This window comes from Rutilus rutilus (genome assembly GCF_951802725.1).
Source record: "Rutilus rutilus genome assembly, chromosome: 1".
Taxonomy (NCBI): Eukaryota; Metazoa; Chordata; class Actinopteri; order Cypriniformes; family Leuciscidae; genus Rutilus; species Rutilus rutilus.
The window spans coordinates 42,346,511-42,368,808 of NC_140209.1; the positions used below are offsets into that span (position 1 = coordinate 42,346,511).

The window sequence follows — 22,298 nt, forward strand, 5'->3', positions numbered from 1 at the left end:
ATTAGAATTATACCAAATTTAAACCTTTGTTATGGGCCACCTAACATCTTAGAGCTGGAGTCGGGCCTAGACCATGATGTGTTGAGAGATACTACTTTGTGCTTTGTGCATGTGTGAGATTCAGCGGTCAGCCCTCCTAATATCTGTGCCCATCCCTAACACACACACACACACACACACACACACACACACACACACACACACACACACACACACACACACACACACACACACAAAGAAAACACCTGGTTCGAGTATATGGCATAATTTTACTTTCACATTATTCAGTACAGAGTAAATTTAATCTAACACAGGTATCTGACAGGTTGAACAGCGATACACTGGGGCTGCATTAGCTAGCGGATACTGCATAGACACGCGCACACACAGAAACACACACACCATGACTGTGACTCTAATCAACTACAATGACAATGTCCCCAGTACTGCATCGAGGGAAGCGTGACCCCCCAGCTGAACTAACATGACTATGTCGCATAAATTCCATTATATTTTTTTACACAAGAATCACACAGATTAACACCACACTCTCACCAAATGATGCTGACCAAAATCGTTATGATCCCTGTACGTGATTGACAGTTGGCAGCTGCTTTGGTCCAGTGCTCCCCCTTAAGCCCCCCCCCCCCCCCCCCCCCCCCCCCCCCCCCCGTCCTCTAGGCCTAAGAATGTGTGTACAACTGTGTGTATGCGATGACTTTTCACAAACTAAGTGCTTTCCCAGGTTTTAGCTCTGCAAAAGAAAATATGGGTCTCCAGCTGTGGTCAGTCACCACTCAAAAGTTAATAGTGCGTGTGTGTCGTGTAAAGATTTAGTAATGAGGTAACCACTATCTACTATTCATTTCAGTCAATAACTGTGCTGGAAGAATGATGATGTCAATGTCTTCCAGATGTTTGTTTTTTAACGATATTACCAAAAAAAAGACAACATTTACATAAAGGTCCACAGCAGTTGCACTCTTCACGTGCAGAAACTCACACACTGGCGGACCTGACCTTCTCTCTGCTTCACTTCCTCTTTCTGATTCTAGTTCCTCCCCAGCTCGTTTAACACTGTACAACTAACCTGAAACGGTATGCCCATTCACTCGTAGTACAGAATGGAATGTCCAAAACAAAAGCAAAAAAAACATTAGACCATTTAAGAAAGCATACAAACACACCGACAATACACCACTATCAAAAACAATAAAGAGACATACAAATGCAACCATGAAGGGTAATCATTTACATGGTTTATATATATTTATATATAGAGATTTTTTTTTTTTTCAATAAACATTGTCAGATAATGGGGGTCAGGAAGAGTACTGAATACATAGGACAAGAACAGGAAAAAAGGGTCGGGACTATAAAAGCCTTTCCTCTCGAAGCCTCTTAAAGTGCACTGGCCATTTCTATGTCGGAAGGAACGCGTGTACGATGCAATAAACTGTAAATGCATGTGGAATCTTTTTTTATTTTAAATTTCTCTATGTACACCAATAGCTCTGAATCTGATTTCAGGAGGAAAGCGAGAGAGAGATAAAGCGATGAGGGTTAGTGATTCTGGCCTCTTTTAGAGAAGTGCCATTACGTTAGTGTATTGAGATTGTTTTTTTTGTTTTTGTTTTTACAAGGGAATGTTCCAAAGAAACGGCTAATGTGCAGTTTTTGCGGTTGAAACTTTGCGGATAAAACAGGAGAGAGGGAAGACTCCACTTCAATCTTTTTTCTTTACTTTTCTCCCTCCCCCTTAACCCACAACATACACACATACACACACAAGCTGTCAACACAAGCACAGGAGTTGATCGTTGAACAGGCAGGACGGAGAACGGAACTATCATCATGACTCTTTCACACGTGTACGAAAAAAACAAACACACGCTTCCTTTCGTTCCATTGCTCACACACAGGTAAACACCGATAAAAACAAGAAGGGCAGCGCTGATGATAATAACAGTAATAATAATAATCATTATCAGAAGGACAGTAATATGGCTGCCAGAGGCTGACAGCTACTTTTTCCCTTATGCATGAATGCTTTTTGTAGAATCTTTATTCTGGGGCCTTTCAGGTGGAACGCTGGTCTGGTCTGCGTGTCGGTTCTAGACGGTGCTAGTCTCGGCTGGCTTTCTAGAACTGTTCCGCCAGCAGCTCACAAAGACGCTGGGAGACAGTGTCCTTACTGCTGCGCAGGGTCAACCGGTACATCTGAGACAGAGAGAGAATAAAGAGCATTACACCAAATGTAAATGCAAACGCACAAACAATTGAGGAAGAAACATCAATTGTGCAGATAAGACGCTCATTCCGCTTTCCGAATGCGTGTCTGATCCATATTGTTGATACATAGACTAAATGTAAACTTGCACTATGGACAAAGGAAACTCCACATATACAAAGAGAAGGACGCTGCTGTCACGCCAAATGAACTGGGTTTTACTACCAGACATGGAGTGAAATCACAAGAGAGGGAGGGAGGGAGGGAGGATGGAAGGTTTTTGGGTTGAGAGGGGTGGCAGGATGAATGTGTTACCTGCTCCCCAGACTTGAGTTGCATCAGCAGGCACAGAGACACACAGACAACAGTAAGATGCAATAAAACTGACTTGGAAAGAACCCTGTGCTCCATAGCAGCAGGGAGGGACTGTCAAGACTTTTGATGCTTGTGGCATTTCGTTGTTTTTTTTCCCTTTCCTTTTGTTTGTGTAATATGGATACATATACTTGAATAAAACGAATGTCTTTTCATACCTGGGCTTGTGCGTTGGGCTCGAGTCTTAGCAGAGAACCCACTTGCTGGGCCTTGGTTTGGATCACTCCAGCACACACAAAGTTCTCTGGGTTTGGATCCACGTTCTCCAAGAGAGCCATGCCCAATCCCAGTAACTACGAAATGTAAGGGAGAAGGGAAGGGTGGCAAAAGATGAAAGATGAGAATCAAATGAAGTGAACTCTTGTCTGCGGGGCTATTTCTGCATGGGGTGTCGCAATATACCAGTATTGACGATAATAAAAAATTAAATATCATGCTAATACTACACATACATTAATATTGTAAATAATCTGATTGACTTTGCAACATAGTAAGTGGTGGTATTGCACCCTAACTCTGGTTGCCATGTTATAAAACATGTGTAGCTACTACTGCAGCACAAAATCATGTTGGAGATCACGGACGAAAGCAATGCACTCTACCCGCACCCGGAAAAAGTTAGTTTGCCGATGTGAGAGTTTTTGTGATGTCAGTGTGAAGTGCCGATCAACAGTAAGATCTTTTTGTACAGTTAATACAGTTTATCTTGGCCATGATAATCATGTAGTGAAAATCTGATATGGCACTATGTATAGTATGCAAAATGTGCAAATATGTTGTATGCATAGAATAACCAGATACTTGACCCCAAAATCCCAAAATATGTAGCATTCAGAGCAGATAACACTGGGAACTGTATCCCACAATACAATGCACTCGATTATCCATTTTCTTGTGATGTATAAACCTAAATAATATATCCATAATCTTTTTCTTGAATCATTATTTCATTGAACTGAAGTTAACACATTTTCACACAAACTCAGATTAAAAATGCAAAACAATAATTTATTTCTGAGACAACTGATAAATGGACACTGAATTAACCATGCAAAATAATAAGGTAATGTGGCAATTCTGCATACTACTATTTGAAAATGGCCACTTTTGTGTGGTGTACAGTATATACCGTAGGGTACGCAGTAAGCTAGTATGACATTACAAACACAAGTGAATGTAAGGCGGTGTCAACTCACCTTAGCTTTGAGCACTTCGGTGTCCATGGCATGGTTGGCCTTGAAGATCTTCTGTGCTTCTTGCTGAGGCCTGTGAGGGGAGAATTGTTTCTCATTTAGAGAACAGTTTGTGATGTATGTAAACAGTAATCTGTCTTATGTGTACACACAAACACCTACTGGCTGAGCTGTTTCCAGCGCTGAAAGAAGTCGTGTGATGCCATCTCTGTGGGCTGGAAGAACTTGTTTATGGTAACGGGCAGCTTGAGTGTGAGGTTCTGGAGCGCTCCGCCATACCTGAGACAGCATGAAAGCTTTGTAAACCTCAGAGTGCATGTTGATTTACCATCGTAAACCATTGAAATGCGTGCATCTGTCACCTGAACTTGATGTTGAGGAGCGGTGCATCAAGGAAGTCAGTCAGACACTCGATGTTGATGACCTGCTGCACCTGAGCACCTCCTTCTATGAGAGGCTCCACTGTTTTAGTCTGAACGTTGAGCTGTGGGATCAGTCAAGGTATTGCAACGAATCAACAAACCAGCATCCTCAGATAATCGCCATGACAAAAAAAGCTCACTTTATCACAAAATATATAATAAAAAGATATATTTATTTATAAGGAGGAATGAACATGTGTTGGCATGTATGAATGTGAAGGATATGAGATTGTAGCTCTCCTGGGCAGGTGACTGTGGTCGTGAAGGTTACAAACTGCACTGACGTCTTATTGCCATAGAACAGATACATCCGCCCTGGAAGGTGAGGCAACATACACGCAATTTGAATACCAAATCAAATATTAACATGGTAACAGATTTTTATATTGCAAACACAATAGATAAAAAATGAGCCAGAACAGCAAAAATGTGTACATTGAAACCACAATCTCTTGTAAACGCAGGTTAAAATACAATTAACTTGATGACATAGTCCAGAAGTCAGCTGACATATAGCTCCAGATGATGCAATTAAAATTTTGCAGATGTTGTGACTCACCCAAGTTCTGGCGATATTCAGACTTTATGCCGATCTGTAGCAGCTGATTCTCAAACAGAACTCCATTGTTCTTACACACAAACCTGAGGGCAAGAGATAAGAGTGTTTGTGAGGCAGAAAAGCTTGCAGGGACAGCTAGCAATGGTGCTGTTTTTTTAATGGTGGGTTCACGTGTTGGAAGAATGATCAAAAACATGAGCTGGAAAAATTCACCTTAAACTCACTCCCAATTTTTTTTTTTTTATCTTTAATGTTATTTTGTTATGATCAGTAAAACAGGTAATTACCAACAGTGTTAGTAAAAGATGCAATTAGCTTCTGTTCATGCTAAGGGACTTGGATAAGTTAGAAAATTTAGCAAGTGTTCACTCTAACAGGCAAGGCAAGTCAAGCCAAGCACATCAACACTGGAAGAATGACTTCCTCTTAAGGGAATAGGACCATCCGAAGAGCACGTGAATGCAGCATAAGACACTGAGAGGAGGGTGGGTGCTGAAAGGGAGACCCGAGAGTCAAGAGACTAAGCAAAAAAAGAGTAGGCAATCATCCGAGCTACCGAATGTGGTTGACTATGTAGTGCCATGGTCTCTCTCATCTGATAAAATAATAAGCACAAGTATTGGAGCTGTGAACTAGTAGTTAGAGCACATGCTGTGACACATAGCCATGAAGCTTATTGGGGCCAGACAAGCCCATCTAACAAGATTTCCTGCCAACACTCTACTATGCCTATAAATAAAAGTAGCACAAAGGGATTCTTATATTGGAGTACATCTATACACATGCCTTAAAGGGACAGTTCACCCAAAACTGAAAATTCTGTCATCATTTACTCACCCTCAAGTTGTTCCAAACCTGTATGAATTTCTTTCATCTGCTGAACACAAAAGAAGATATTTTGAACCAAACAGTTGATGGGCCCCATTAGCTTCCATAGTATTTTTTTTCCTACTAAGGATGTCAATGGGGCCCATCAACTGTTGGGAAATTCAACTTAAAGAAATTCATGCAGGTCTGAAACTACTTGAGGGTGAGTAAATTATGACATAAGTTTCATTTTTGGGTGAACTAACCCTTTGAGTCCAAGCAGAAGTGTCCACAATGTGCAAGCAGACACAGGTTATTGGTTTCATGGGTTAGAGATTTTGAGTGAGTGCAGACTTACTGAAAAATAACTACTTGATTTGATCATGTTTACATTTACAATTGTCACTAAAATTAACGGTCATGATACATAGATTATAGGTCTAATTCTGCAGCAAGGAATACAAGAAGGCTTTTCGCAACATTAAATAATTACTGCTATGTTGTTGTTGTTTTTTTACATAGACACTACCGTTTAAAAGCTTGGGGTCTGAAAGAAATCTTTTATGGCTACCAAGTCTGCATTTATTTGATCAAGAAGCAATATTGTGAAATAATACTGCAATTTAAAATAACCATTTTCAGTTTGAATATATCTTAAAGTGTAATTTATTCCTGAGATATCAAAGATGAATTTTCAGCATCATTACTCCAGTCTTCAGAGTCACATGATCCTTCAGAAATCATCTTAATTCACTGATTTGCTGATCAAGAAACATGTATTATTATAAATGTTAAAAACAGTTGTTTAAATTTTTTGTGGAAACCATAACTTTTTCAGGATTCTCTGATAAACAGAAAGTTCAAGAGAACAGCATTTATTTTAAATAGAAATCTTTTGTAACATTATAACAGTCTTTACTGTCACTTTTGAGCAATTTAATGCATCCTTGACGACAAAGTATTCACTTCTTTCAAAAAACACTAATTGACCCCAAAAATCTGAACAGCAATGTATATTTAACACTAATAAAAAATTGAAATATTTGTAATGAATGAAAAATACTGCCAAACAGCTTCTACACTACATGCCTAAGATTAACAGTAACATACAAAACCAAACAACAACCAAATACAAAAGAGGCTTCTGGTGATGGTTGTCTGAGATGGTCGGGTGACTGAATGGAGGCAGTGAAGTAGGCGAGTGAGCTCTTACTTGTTGAGCAGTTCGTTTGACTCAGGCAGAGGAGGAGCAGGATCTTCAGAGACCGCAGAGGGGGGAGCAGAGCTGAGAGACCGAAAGCCAAGAATGGAGAGAGAACAGAGAGCGGCCCCAGGAGATGAAGAGAGGGGTGAGAAGTGTTAAGTGTGAAAAGGCACAGATGGTTATAACAAATTAAGGATGTTAGAAAGTGGTGAGCCGGTAAAACGAGAAGAAGTGTAGAGTGAAGCCAAAGTAGGAAGCAAGAAAGGGGAGAGAAAGAGAAAAGGCAGAGGTTAGTACAGGCATTACATCTGTGGCAAATAAAATGTTAGCAATTCATATTACAACCACACAGCACACAAATAGAAAATACTCCACAGACACAAACAGAAAAGAACACATTTACACAACATCTATAAATAACCAAACAATTAAGTGTTTATATGTGACTGTCAGTAAGTTTTGCTGTAACATATTGACACTGTAGTCAACCACTGGCCCCTTACTCCGAGTCACCAGAACCCTCGGCCAATAGGGAGTCAGAGCTTTCAGTAGGGGGTTCCAGATCTCTGCCATCGTCCAATGAAAAGCAAGGACGTGAGACGCACACACGTTCACGCATACACACAAACATGTGCGCACACACACCAAAATGAGGGAGATGGAAAAGGGAGGGAAAGAGAAAGAGAAAAAAGAAGCAAGAAAAGAGAAAGACAGTCACATACGCAGCAAGATAAAGGACACAAGATTACACAACACACAAAGAGGAAGACAAGAAGAAGAACAAGCGATAGAAAGTGAAACGACAGAAGAGCAGAAAGCCTGACAGACGTATATGCAAGCTCTGAACATCTGGACATGTTAAAATATTAGCGTACTTCACTTCAGTTAATTAAAGCAATTACAGTGGACTGAAAACAGGATGCTAATGAACCGGATTCTTATTTACCTCAGGAAGCCATCATCATTGACACCAGCCTCTGAGAAAACATCAACCAATAAGCTGCCTGCGCTGGGAGCGGCGGCGGCAACAGGGGGTACCGTGCGGAGACCCAGCAGATCGGCAGATGGGGATGGAGTGGACTGAAAGAAAAAGAGCGTTCATTGCATTGGATTTCGGTTTAATAAGGAGATGCTGAACTGTTTGAATCAGGATGTGTGCAGTGGGTGGGTGTTTTCTCAGGAATTGCTCTGTATTTGCTGACTCACTTCCCTGTAACAACGTAAACATGTGCAGCTGCTTAAGTCGGCCGCATATTAGTTTCAGCCTCAGCCCACAGACTGCCTTAGAGTACGTGCTCTGACCATCTGATGTATATTGCCCATAAAAGTGGCAAGTGCTGTCTGTAACTGGCAGCTCTTATCTGATGCACCAGTGTGACTAGAAACAAAATCATGTTTATAAGGAACTTGGTTGATAAAATGAGCAAGCACTTTACGAAAAATTTGATTTGTCAAGTTACTGGCAAAAACATTTAGTTTTGAGATGCTGAGTAGCAAGATAATCAAAAACAGAACTGTACATTGTGCTTTGTTTTTGAGTAATGTCTGGACTACATTTTGGGTGGGCAGTAATTTTGATCATGCTGGTCTATTATATTAGCTATTACAGATAAATCTGACCCTATTAAGCATGTAAAAACAATACTAAATGTGACAGATCACTTTTAATATCAGTCAGATATACTTAAAGGGTTAGTTCAGCCAAAAAATTTAATTATCCCATGATTTACTCACCCTCAAGCCATCTTAGGTGTATTTTTTTCTTTCAGCCAAAAACAATCGGAGTTATATTGAAAAATATCCTGGCTCTTCCAAGCTGTATAATGGGAATGAATAGTACCTGAGATTTTAAAGCCCCAAAAAAAGCGCATCCATCCATCATAAAATTAATCCATACGGCTCCAGGGGGTTAATAAAGGCCTTCTGTAGCAAACTGATGCCTTTTTGTAAGAAAAATATCCATAATTATAGCTTTATAAACTGTAATCATTAGCTTCTGGTAACATCTGTCATGTGAGAGTCGAGTTCCGATGCATGACGTAGGATGTAGGAGTAGCGTAAGCTTAGGTGCGTAGATGCCTCTCGCGGTTTAAACAAATAGGGCTGGCAACAAACTCGAACTCCTCTGACATTTCTCTTTAAAAATTTGAGTTTTAGACTTCTAATTCATGACTGGTGTTTTGTTTTGCTCTATCCTCTGTGCTTCCACGTTCGTCATTGCGTCATGAGACGGGTCAAAGGTCTCTCTTCGGCCGGAACTAGACTCACGTACGAAAGCCAGTGATTCTAGTTTATAAAGTTATAAATATGGATATTTTTCTTACACCAATGCATCGCTTCGCTTCAGAAGGCCTTTATTAACCCCTCGGAGCCGTTTGGGACACTTTTATGATGGACAGATGCACTTGTATGGACAAAAATGGTGCCCACACACTCCCATTATAATAAAGCTTAGACGAGCCAGGACATTTTGAAATATAACTCCGATTGTATTCGTCTCAAAGAAGAATGACATATACACCTAGGATGGCTTAAATCATGGGATAATTTTCATTTATGGGTGAACTATCCCTTTTAAGCTTGTTCTTACGAGGATACTCGACAAAATGGCCATTTTAGCATAAGTTTGTGTGTTTTTGTCCGTTCAAGCACTGTCTGAAGTGGCTTTATTATATGTGTGTGTGTGTGTTTGTGTGTATATATGTATGTATATAAATAATTAATTGCATATGTTAAAGCGCTAATTTGGACAGCCCACATATATATGTGTATGTATGTATATCTCAAGCAACGTCATCCATGTGTGTTTGTGTCCCTCACAGCATTAGATGCAGCAATGCCGGAGTTGTCTCCTCCTCTCTCCCCCCCTCCATTGAGTTCTCCCTCTCTCTTTCCCTCCTCTAGTTCATTCACAGACACGGCTCCTGGTCCTTTCTTCTTTTTCAGCTTGGCCAGGATGGACGACTCTCTCTCTGGGAATGGAGGCATCTCCTCAAGCACTGTGGCCTACGCAGTTACACACAGTGATATTATGCAAACAAATAAATGGAGTCAAACAAATCAACAAAATATGTGCAAAAGGTCTCACCAGGACATCAGTGCTGGCAATGGAGGACAGTTTGAGATACTCCACAGCTCTCTGCTGCAGCTCGACATCACTGTTCCTGATCTGGCTGTCAGAGCGCAGCACTTCCTGAATGGTGCTCTTTGTCTCCGGGAACAGATTAATGAACTTAATATAGGCAGAAAGCAGCAGGGCACGCGTGGGGACTGAACACAGGTGAAACTTAGAGTGGAGCAGGTTGAACTGAACCAGAGGACTAGTGAGATGGAAGGATAGAGGTGAGATGAGTGGAAGCATAGTGCAATTTGATGGAAAAGAGACAAAAAAGAACAAGAGGACATCATCAATACAACAATAAAACACATCTATAACACCAAAGTGCAAAGTTAGAAAACATTGCTGAGTGGTTAAAGAACTCACCTGGAACGAGGATCACCAGCAATAAGGTTACCAAACTCCCCCAGGATGTAGCCTCCAACCTTCACCATGTTCTCATGACAAGCTGGAGCCTGCAAAGCCTGTGGAAATTAAAAGAGAGCAGAAAACCAAGTGTTGCATGAAGTATCGCAATGATGGTGGAAACCAATTTTTGGGATCTTTGGACAAGTAGTAAACATCTGGTGTAATTTACCTCAAACACTGTCTTGGCTGCATATCCCTGCACATCATCACGGTTGATGACGATCTGGATGACGCGGTACCACACTTCCTCACTGACGTAATCCCCAGCAATGCGGATTAGGTTCAGAATGGTGTCCACATACCAGGAGTAGTCTACTGCATATTTCTCTGCCAGGATGGCAACCTTCAGTACCTACAGACACAACAGTCACTCATTTTAACGATGACCTACGACTGAAGAGATACGGTAGAGATGAAGAGTCACACACCATTTCCTCTCTGATGGAGTAGTCTGCTGTCTCCAGGTAACTCAACATCTCTGCGACAATCTGCTTGGCATTGCTGCGATCGCACATGGCATAGAGGAGGTCAGCAGCTCTCTGACGCACACTGACATCCCTCTCAGTCTGCCAGCAAGATAAATAGAATTAAATGGTTATAAACAGTGTTTATGAATAATAAAAGGAATCTGTCATTTAAATTAGCATTTTTAGTTTCTTAAGAATCTAGCCTCTTACCTTCAGGGCGTTGATGACTGTCTCTATATGCGTTTTAACTGCCTCATGGGAAAACTCAGAGCTGGCAAGGGTGCACATGCTTTCCAGGGCCAAGTAGCGCAGATTGGTCTCTCTGTGCTGTAAGAACTGCCCCAGCTGGTTACATGCCCGAACAAGAAGATTCGGCTCGCTGTGGCAAAACAAGGGCCATGAATAGAGTTTAAGTACAACGATGAAATGCTAAATACAGATAAAACCAATCAAAACATCACAGCAGATCGTTTTAAACAATGCCCTCTAGTGAGAAATGGAGACAATGTGCACCTGTCATAGTGGATGATGAGAGAGATGGCTTCGAATAAGATGGCATTCTTGGCATTGGAGTGCTGAACCTTCTTGGATTTGGGTGGCTCTTGGGCTTTGTTGAGGATGGTCTCCAGACACTCCACCAGGCGTCCCTTCACAGCACCATCTTCAGGCGGCGGGTAGCACTGCAGCAGTCGCAGCAGCTTGCAGGACAGCCACGGGGCAGGAACGAAGTAGTAGGTGTAGTCCTGCAGGTCAGTGGACGCTGAGGACACAATCTAAGAATGGAAAAAGACAATCAAACACAAGATAAATCTGGTGTGGCAAAGATTTTTTTTTTTTTTTTGTGACTCTTTTGAAAAGGTGACAGAAAATTTAACAGATTTGAATTATTTTTTCAAAATCAATATTTGAATGTAACATTTTAAACTTACATTTTTGGGGAGTTCTGTTAATTAAAAAAAAAATTCTTCTGATGGTTTAACAAAAATGGCTGTTTAATTGTGGATATAATAGACCTTAGTCAGGAGGATAACACCATAACCAAACAAGGCTGTGAGGGATAGAAGTACAGTGTGTTCAATGGATTGTACTGTTGTTTAACAACATACTGATTGTTCAGCAGACGAAACATCTTTCTAAAAGACTCTCTAGTAGACAAAATCTCCATTAAGCAAACCTTTTTGTCAGCTGAACATCTGTGGCCTTATTTACTTGAAGTAATCCATGATAAAGTAATGCTAACCTAACCATTTTAAACTCTCTACATTTAAGTTATATATACACACACTACAAAAGTTTGGGGTTGGAAAGATTGTTTTAACATTTCTGAAAAGTCTCATGCATGCACACACAAACCCTCACCCTGCTGAGACGTGACACAGCAAGTGACACACAGGTCTTGAACTCATCAGGGTTCTTCTGGCTGAGACATGTGATCAGGGAGATCGCAGCAGTGACCACACCCTAAAAGAGAAGAACAACAGAAAACTAAGAACCCCTTAAAATCACATTAACCACAAAGAAACATGCTGATCTATAAATGTGTACATTTTCAGTATAAGCGGGCATGTGTATGAACATCATGAGGTTGTGCTTCCTGTGTGTCAGACTTACCATGTGCTGGTCATTGAGCAGGTGCACCACTCTAGAGGTCCATTCTCCCATGAGCACCAGGTCTGGCGAGGTCTTATACAGGCGGAGCAAACACAGAGCGGCTGACTGCTTCACACTGTCCATCGTATCTCTGTCATTAGGATAGAAACTACATTAGCCATCTACAGCAGCATTCACCTACTGAAATTAAAACACTTAGAGCAAGACACTATATGTGAATAGAGTACAAAATAACACCAATATCACCATACTTTCCCCAGCTGATTATCTAATGAAATACACATAATTTGCATACATTTCCAGAACAGACATCTGAACATCAGATAAAGCTAGGTTTAAATTGTTTTATTTTGTTAATATTAAAGTTAATTTTGGATCTCTTTTTAAATCAGAAAAAAACTGTCAACAGCCAGAAAAATTATAATTTTCAATTTATCAATTTATTCATAAAATGTATAAACAGGTGAATAAGAGGTTATAAGAGCGATCCCCACTGTAAACACCTTCAGTATATAGATAGGAATAAAATGGGAATTTTGGTGTACGCAAGTGCTACTGACGTGGAGATTTCCGACTCGTTTCGAGAAAATGGCCTTTAAAGAAAATAGCCTGTAATTGTAATCTACAGACACAAAAAGATAAATCATAATCTCTAATACTAAACTCAAGAAAACAAGAAAGTGACACCACAAACATACACTTCCTGTTTTATTAATCCTATTTTCCCCTTACACAATTTAGTTCCTTCTTTGTGACGTCCCTTAAATCCCCTCATGTCAAAGCTGCACGATTCTGGATAAAAGTAAAATTGTATTTTTGTTTAAAATAGAGATAATGATTCTCCTACGATTCTGAAAAGACAACAAAAAAAGTAAAATAAATAAAAATAATTGTAAATATATATATATATATATATATATATATATATATATATATTTTTTTATAAAAATCATTTTGAATGAATGATCCAATGACTTGCTCATAAACACTTCACTTGTTTCATTACTGGATGAATCAGTGTTTTTGAACGAATCTCTTGAATGAACGAAACCATGACAAATACATTATCTTGTCGCCACCTACTGGCCAAACAATGTAATTGATACAATCTTTATTTGAAGTGGCAAGTTTCAAAAGGTTATTTACTCTATTTTGATCGCTACTGTAGACAGCAGTGTTTATCCGAACTATAAACTTTTATCCCCGTACATCTGTAATAATACGAACATTTGTAACACAGAAATAGCAATAACTATGTGCTTGAAAACACTGTTTGTGAAGCTGTTTCATACCTATACATGACAACTGTTCTGTCTGGGTCAGCGGCAGCGCCAACGCAGATTTGAATGTTCGTCTGTGATCGTACTTTTCAAAGGTTTAATAGACAGCTGAATCGCTGATATTTAAGAATAAGACCGCAGGGGTGTTTGAATTTACAATCTTTTAACGATGAATCGTGCAGCTCTACTTGCACCAGGACCAAGTTGCTCACCCAGCCACAAGGATGCGCGGAATCTCTCCAGCGAAGGCCTCGGCCATCTCTCTGCTGCCCACGTTGGCGATGCAGTGCAGAGCCAGACACATGAAGGTGGGGTTTCGGCTGGACAGATCGTTCTTGATGGCATTGTTAATCAGTCTGATCAGTTCACTGTTACTGTTTACCAGCACAGAGATGAACAGATATCCCTGGAGAACAAATAACAAAAAGAAGCTGACGATTATACTGCACACACTCTGACTGAGGGCAAATGAGTGTACGGTAAAGCTGAAATGAAGACTGCATCAGTGAAGAACTGTCATCTTCAAACAGACTCAGAGCAGCAGCCCTGTGAGCTTGGTGGATAAGCACTAAACCACGAGAGAGAGATTTTCCCCCCCGCTGAACTAATGTGTCTCTCCCTCACTGCTGCAAGGGCTGAAGCTCACTTAAATTGCCTCTTCTCCATTCTAGCCGCATCGTGATGTTGAACGTGCTTTTAAAATCTGAAGGTTTGAAGGAACGTTTCTTGCAAGATGATCAGTATCAACTGATTTAAATTCTACAACAATCAGCTTGCAAAATTCAATCATTTGCTCCAATCGGTGTGTCTGAACACCAATATAACAATTCACTGAACTTATCAAAAATGAAATATTCTTTACTTACAAAAAAACTGACTGTCTCTTTCAGGAAAACTTTGGTTCTTTTTCCTTATTCTGTGTGGAAGATGAAGATATATATAGCTGATTGTATGTTTGTATGTTTGTATGTATATTATATTTTATATATATATATATATATATATATATATATATATATATATATATATATATATATGTGTGTGTGTGTGTGTGTGTGTGTGTATATATATATATATATATGCGTGTGTGTGTATATATATATATATGTGTGTGTGTGTGTATATATATATGCGTGTGTGTGTGTGTGTGTATATATATATATATGCGTGTGTGTATATATATATATATGCGTGTGTGTGTGTGTGTATATATATATATATATGCGTGTGTGTGTATATATATATATATGTGTGTGTGTGTGTGTGTATATATATATGCGTGTGTGTGTGTGTATGTATGTATATATATATATATATATATATATATATATATACACACACACCATTTTATTAATTTTATATAAATTTTATCTCATTGTTATATATTTAAGCACTTTTTTGTTTGTTTGTTGATGTATGATTGTAATTGTTTGTGAATAATTTTTTTTTTTTTTTAAATGAATAAAATCTTCAGCAACAAAATTGAGCAAACTCCTTGTTTAGTTTGAGACACTAAATCTTACCATACAGCAGACAATTTTGGTGACCTAAATCAGGTTTGGAATTCATTTTAATGTGCTTATAATTCTTATTTCAAGAATCACAATGTAGGGAACCTGTTTGACTTCTATACAAAGATATTTGAGTGAAGATACCTCATTTTTTGGGCTTACCTCATGGGAAATGTGTATTGAATATATTTGACCCATATGGTAGGAGTAAGTCAAAACAAGATGACGACATCACATTCTTCTACATTATAGTATAATGTCTTGCAGTGAAAAGGACTTTTACAAAAGGCTAACAAGATACAGGACCTTATCTTGTTTCTAGTTCACGGAAGCGTATAAAAGTGCAACCCCTTTACAATTCATTAGCCCTAGCCCCTAGGTACATTTAATTCATTTTGCCATGTACAGTATTATCCAAGAACAAATGCTATGGCCATGTGGTGTTTAGTGACAACACATGTTGTGGTCTAGTTTGCATTGTAAATGTTATTTCAATGAATTTCCTTTTCAAGGAAAAGGATAAGCTGACTCCGAATGGCCCTCAGTTATGTAGTCCTTTTTTTGTACCGAAGCATGCTCAGATTGTGCCCTACTTCTGTCAGAGTTACCCTGCAGAGAGCTGCGTGGCTGATGGGAGTGTGGCTGCTAGAGTGGGTGTTTGATCAGCAGGAGATAATTAGACATCATGGTAAGTTTACACGGCATGGAGTGCCACTAAGCTTCTCTGACAAGATAAAGAAAACACATCTGTTGCCCACTCTCACTATCTACGGCCACATTCATCAGACACGTCCAAATGTTCAAATCAAGAGAAAGCCCCTTCCACAAGAGTCATCACTTTCCAATTTCAGATACATTTTCTACACTATCATTCAAAAGGTTTGGGGGCAGTAAGATTTTTTTTTTTAATGTTTTTGAAAAGTTATGCTCACCATGCGCATTTGTTTGATCGAAAATTCAGCAAAAACAGCAATACTGTAAAATATGATTACAATTTAATAGAACTGTTTTCTATATTAATATATTTTAAAAGCATCATTACTGCAGTTTTTCAGAGTATGTGTCATTAAAAGAAAACACTGAAAACAGTTTGCCTCTGCTAAGGTCCATTAATGACATCTTGCCATGGTGCAAGAGTGTAAAATAACATAACATAAAACTATTATACGTTCATGTTTGAAACAGCATATGTTGGCTAATTAACCAGATGATGCATTGTGAATGGCATCTGAAAACCAGGATAAATTAATTCAGACACTACTGCACTTTGTGTACCCTACAATCAAATCCTGAATGAAAAAAAAAAATATATATATATATATATATATCTGTTCCCCTTACAAAAACACATTTACAAAATTTTAAGCAGCCATAAACACAGCTTTATATCTAGGGCCCTATCATTTCTGTAAAACACGAACAGAATTATGTAATTCAGTCATGGAATTTACTGTTTAATGTAGAATGTCACAGAATTGAGCATAATTCGGATGAATAAATCAAAAGTTGCGTGATATTCGTGAGTCTGTGAATATTAAACAGCAAAAAGACTGCTATTAAAATATGAAGTCTGCATGTTCTGGGTTTCTCTGTGTGAAGTGACAAAACTACACCAATGTCACCAAAGATAAGCTACTATGTCCTGTACAGTTGTCATATTTTGCATTATTTACTCTGGCCCAAGACTGTGAGCAGCAGTAAAGTGTACAATAACTTACCACAAACATACATGCTTGCACACACTCACAAAGTCAACAATGGTGCAATTCCAACAAATAAAAAAAAAAGATAAAAAAGGCCAACAAAAACATTTCACAACACCTTAACACAATCACCCATTCAAGAGTTTACTATGTACATCCACACACAGTAGAATATTTTAAGAGAGCTCCACTTACAATCTGTTTCTCAGTGTACTTGTTGGAGCTGAGCAGGTTGACAGCCTCCATGTGGCCGAAGTCAATGTCGTGGCCCAGGAGGAAGATGAAGAGCAGCTTGCACACATACTTCTTCTTGCTGTATCCATCCAAAGCCTTGTCTCCTTTAAACTTTGAGCGGATGTTGGCTAACTCTTTATTTATGCGTTTGATCTCAGCTTCCTTACTCTTACCTGAGGAGAGGAACAGAAAACAGGGTGATATAATAACTGGGGATTATAACTGGGATATAACTCTTTATAAAGAAGAACAAAGATAAGGACTTACAAGTACAAACAACAACAACAACAACACCACCACACACACAGGCCACATTGTTATTACTAAAAACCCTGGCATGATTTACACATGAGCTCATATGGCTGTGTCATTACAGATATTATGAAAATAAGTGCACTGAAAGTGAAATAAAAGGAGGGCCAGAAGAGCAGATGATGGTAAATGAAGAGGACAGGAAACCAGGAAAGACGACAGGAAATAGCAACACATTTTTGGGGGGTTTGGGGTTAAACAGGATAAAGTCCTCTGAAAGATTAAGGAAAAGCCTAGCAAAATGGAACCACACAATACAAACATGTTCTTGCAACCATGTCTCCACAAAAAAGTAAAATAATAATAAATCTACGGCCACTACACCATTAGCATGCAGGTTAAACCATTTCTTGTGCTCGCTCCATCAGTCACCCTTGGGCAAAGCATCAGATTTCTTATTCGCTCCAATGTCACCTGTGCACACTGGAGGAATTCACTTTGCTTTGTATATACACTTTTTAAAAAGGGATCTGGTGACATAAAAATAACTGCTACAGGGAAAATAAATCCTTTGCTAAATGCAAAAAAAAAAAGTGTAGTGCTGATTACTCATGGTTCGGTTTTTAATCAACGGTTTTAGGGTCACGGTTTCTTTACGGTTCGGTATGTGCTATGTTCAGGGGGAAAAGGAATAGGCCTATTGTCAAATAAAAATAAAGAAGCTGAGACCAATCAATCAAATTACAAACAACAGCACAAATAGACAGCATGTTGACAATCTGTGAGTGAATTTATCAGTTCAAGCGCAAGACTTGAAAGAGGACTCAATGCTTGAGCGCTGTCTGACACATGGCCTTCAGTGTGCGTGCTTCGGTCAAGTGCACACAAATCTTCTTATAGCGCGTTCGAGTTCTCTTTTGCGTTGTTGTTTTGATCATCGCTGTTGTAACGTTACGTATTGGGAAGCCAGAATGAGTATCCATCAGCAGAAACATACATTAGCCGAACTTTTTCTGTTTTATCCGTTATTTTCAACAAAAAAATATTAAAGATGGTTCATCAGATTTAAGATGAACCGCAGTGCAACCATGGGTGGAGAATATTACAGTTACGTTACACCCCTAGTGCTGATTTTATATTTTGGTGCAATATCGTGTCTGCGATGTCATCCACTATTATGACCTTCCTGGTCCACTAACCTTTGAACAAGCACACATGCTTTTACTGGTGTTGTAGTTTTAATAATTTTACTCAGAAACTAATTAATTAAACTGTTTCAAAATGCACTTTTTGATGAATTATTAGAAATGTAGTTTTTGCAGTGATCATTGGTTTTATAAGAATTGCAAATGACTCACTAATCTTGCTATTATGGTAGCAATGAAGGACTGAATTAGCTTTTATCCACAGAATACACTCTCATTCCATCAAAGTAACCTGACATAGCTGCAAGCGGCATGGGTCACATTTATTCCTACAAGTGTAGATGGTAATCAACTTAAAGTTCAATGAATCTTCAAAATGGCTTGCTTAATGGCTGGCTTCTCTGTGCAAAAGCTTGCAGAAACATGCAATCTGATTTTAACTGCAGCCAACACCAATCATTGCTAACTCTTAGGCAAAACAACTGAATAAACAGGGAAAAAAATCAAGTGTATCAGACTGTACTAAACACACTCACAAAAGTCTAATGCACAACTCAACCGAAAAATGGACTCACCTCAAAGGCATCAATGACCCAAATCTATTGTGTGTTTGCTATGATTAACAGACTATGATCTCAAAATTGAATGTCAGCATGTACATTGCATTCGCATATCCTTTTCTAATTTAGCATTTGTGTCGTTCTCCAGCTCACAATTATGCTGAAATGAAATGTATCTGAAAATTGCTAATTCAAATCATGTCATGCTCAAATGACGTACACACTGTTGAGAATACCAATTAATGGAATTAGAAACTGAGCAGAACTATTTACTAAACAAGCACAATGCACACTGATCTTATTTTAAAGAGCAAAGACGACGTAAGGGCTGCATCTGGAATTGCATAGGCTACTTCTCTACTATATAGTAGGCGAAAAACTACGTCCGAATCCACAGTACTCATAAAAGAGTAGGCAGAAGTACCCAGATGACCTACTACTTCCAGTGATAATATTCATATTATATGCAGAACATACTTTTTCAAACGTGAAGTAATTACTTCAAAATAAGTACCTAGCTACTCAAGAAGAGAGTAAGCGATTTCGGATGCTGCCGAAGACTTTCTTGACTGTTTTACATTGCGAATCTTATTGCACAAACCAATGAAAAGCTGTCATCAGACTATTAATGATCTCATGTTTGACTTGATTTTTATATATATTTTAATTTTTTACTAAAGTAAATATTTTTTGGTGGTGTCCCCAGCTGGGATACATCATACCAACTGGGATAAGTTCAATTAAATGTTCATTTTATTTTTAGAGGGGGGGTTGCAGTTATAAGTTAATAAAAATGATTATTTACATATTATTTTAATATCGATCACAGGCCCCAAGATCTAATCCAAGCATATTGTGGCATGTTTTGAAATCTGCAAATATCACATCACTGGCTAAGAGAATCAACGTCAGATCGTATCATGATGACGAAATGTCCGATGTAGATTCCTAGTGAGCACATCATCTCCACAAACACATGCATTATCAACTATAATGCCATAGTGTGCTTTTTTTGTGTGTGTATGGAAGCTACACAAAGTTTTGTGCATAAGGCAGTAAAATAAAATCTGGGTATCATAAAGTATAAATACTGAAACCATACTAGAAGAGCAAGTCAGCATGCCAGAAAAACAGCACTTTCACAGGACACCTGGAACTAGGTGTGTTTGTGGTGTCAAAATATGATGTATGACACAAATTACAATACTCAAGCCAAGAGCTCAGATTCCCACTGTTAACATAAGTGCAAAACAATTCACTCTCACTTAAATGACAAAATGTATCATAAGTTGTGGCTATTTTAACAGGTTTTTTTTTTTAGATGTTCAACAGAAAATGTGGATCAAAAAGCTCACCACTACCAATCTTACTTGCAGCCACTCTTTAAACCCACAAAATGATTAGTCTCAAACTCCTACCATGACCCTAAAGAAAGATCAAGATTTTAGAGGTAAAATTTGAGGAATAACCCGGGCAAGATCCATAAAACTACAGACTCCTTCACAAGATGACCCTCCTATAACGCTTAGCTCAAGGCGACAGCTTGATAACTGGATTATCGTGAAAAACACATCTGAAAGAAGTCCTCTTGGCGAGCAGCGATATCAACCGCTATCCAGCTAGTCAAGGTGACGACAGCGACAGAGACGAGGCTCATGCTGGACAGATCCTCTGCAGTGAGAGAGTGGCGGCCTAGCGGGCTCTCTGGCGACCAAGCATCATTCCATCACCGGAGCTAAAGCTAACGGGCCTGAGTGATCGCGATCACTCTCGTGACCTCCCTCACCAAGAGCCTTGCTCCTTTTAACCTTACATTCTGGCTAAAAAGCATCACGGAGCAAAGAAGAGCATATCATAGGCCATTTGACTCAGTTTAGGGCGTATATAGGAAGAGTTGAGTGCAGCTGTTCGCGTAAGAAAATGACTAATGGTGTTTGAGTGTGAAGGGACACTTACAGTTCCTGATGTCCGAGATGAACACCGCTAATCCTCGCATTCCATCTCCCTTCGACACAGCCGGCATGTTTGCAGAGTTTTTGTCTTCAGGCCGGCTTCAACACGAAACAAACGACTTTCAGATGTTCAGAGGCGCAGGTTTAAGACGAAAATACACCGAGCTAGCGGGCTAACTAACACGAACTCACTAACACTAGCTGCGAATTTAGCCTTGAATGTTAAGCGCTCGTAAAGCACACAAATAATGTAGCAGCGAGAGTGTTTAGGAATAAAAGAGCTGAATGCAGTGGCTGAGAGAGAGAAGCTGGGGAGTCGGCAGCGCGACTGGTGTTTCCGTTGGCTAACGTTAATTCATTCAATCCTGTGAACTCTCTTCAATGGGAAAGCGAAGCAAGGCGAAAGCTGATGATGCGGCACTGACTAATTAAAAAAGAAACTAGCCAACGTGTTGTTTTTAATGTATAGTTACGCACCTAAATGTCGATGGCGTTAAAATAACAATCGATACCTCTCTGGCTTTAAGTCACGCACGGCAAGCTAGCCAAATAGCTAGCGAGCTGGCTAGCTCTATCAAATGTTAGAATACATCACCCAAATGACCGCGATAGGACAACGGGGAATTCTACTATTTGACGAACTAATCTGACAGACCTGTTTCTCGAGAAAGAGATAGCTATATGTTATATTTAGCCGTCAATAATGTACGAGACTTTTCGTTCGGTCGGTGTCCCGGACGGAGCTCGTGACAGAACGGGCACTGAGCTCGCTCTGGCGCTTCCTCCCCAGATGTCCCGCCTCCAGCCCGTTACTCGTATTCCGATTGGCTAGTTGCACTTCTGTCCCTGCCATGCAGTGCATAATTTGTCGGTTTAAACGTCAATTAATTTTTTTAACCATTTTAATTGGCTTGAAAACAAGATCGACACTGTTGAAAGTATCAAAGTACAAGTATGTGGGAATGGTGATAAGTTGCCAAAAGAGAGGTTGTAAATTATCCCAATTAAATCTGACGATTGGTGTTCCCCGGTTTAAAGCTACTATTTGCAATAGAGTGCAATTTAATGCGTGGAGGGGATAAACTAGTATTTATATAATCGTGCAAAACAATATTGTACGCTTACAATATCTATCTATCTATCTATCTATCTATCTATCTATCTATCTATCTTCTCATTCATTGATGTGATGGTATAAGCAACTGTCAGAATCAAAATCACAGAATTGTCTAAATTTAACCACAAAATCAAAATTGCAGAATGGTAG

General features: G+C 39.2%; 1 protein-coding gene across 3 annotated transcripts; it reads right to left on the reverse strand.

The window, feature by feature from the left end:
• Window positions 1-1,239: 1,239 nt before the first annotated feature.
• Window positions 1,240-21,817, reverse strand: ap2a1 (adaptor related protein complex 2 subunit alpha 1). 3 transcript variants are annotated; one of them, XM_084414644.1, is made up of 22 exons: window positions 21,036-21,817; window positions 17,084-17,295; window positions 13,887-14,080; window positions 12,395-12,524; window positions 12,143-12,244; window positions 11,297-11,556; window positions 10,994-11,162; window positions 10,745-10,882; window positions 10,486-10,668; window positions 10,275-10,372; window positions 9,879-10,110; window positions 9,611-9,796; window positions 7,737-7,870; window positions 7,294-7,356; window positions 6,800-6,871; window positions 4,780-4,862; window positions 4,445-4,535; window positions 4,161-4,283; window positions 3,961-4,077; window positions 3,802-3,871; window positions 2,764-2,898; window positions 1,240-2,220 (listed from the first exon to the last, which is right to left on the reverse strand). In XM_084414644.1, the coding sequence occupies exons 1-22, from the start codon at window positions 21,100-21,102 to the stop codon at window positions 2,143-2,145; spliced, it is 2,937 nt and encodes a 978-aa protein (XP_084270770.1). In that variant the 5' UTR covers window positions 21,103-21,817; the 3' UTR covers window positions 1,240-2,142. The 3 variants fall into 3 exon arrangements, with proteins under 3 accessions (XP_084270770.1, XP_084270771.1, XP_084270772.1); XM_084414645.1 differs by lacking the exon at window positions 7,294-7,356; XM_084414646.1 differs by lacking the exons at window positions 6,800-6,871; window positions 7,294-7,356.
• Between the last annotated feature and the right edge of the window lie 481 nt (window positions 21,818-22,298).

Excerpts from the sequence above, each read along its gene's own strand:
- ap2a1 (XM_084414644.1), bottom strand. The coding sequence starts at position 21,102 with ATGCCGGCTGTGTCGAAGGGAGATGGAATGCGAGGATTAGCGGTGTTC. Across the intron at positions 7,357-7,736 it reads AATGATGATGGCTTCCTGAG|AGATCTGGAACCCCCTACTG; the intron begins GTAAATAAGAAT and ends GGACGATGGCAG. Across the intron at positions 2,221-2,763 it reads AGCCCAACGCACAAGCCCAG|ATGTACCGGTTGACCCTGCG; the intron begins GTATGAAAAGAC and ends TCTCTGTCTCAG.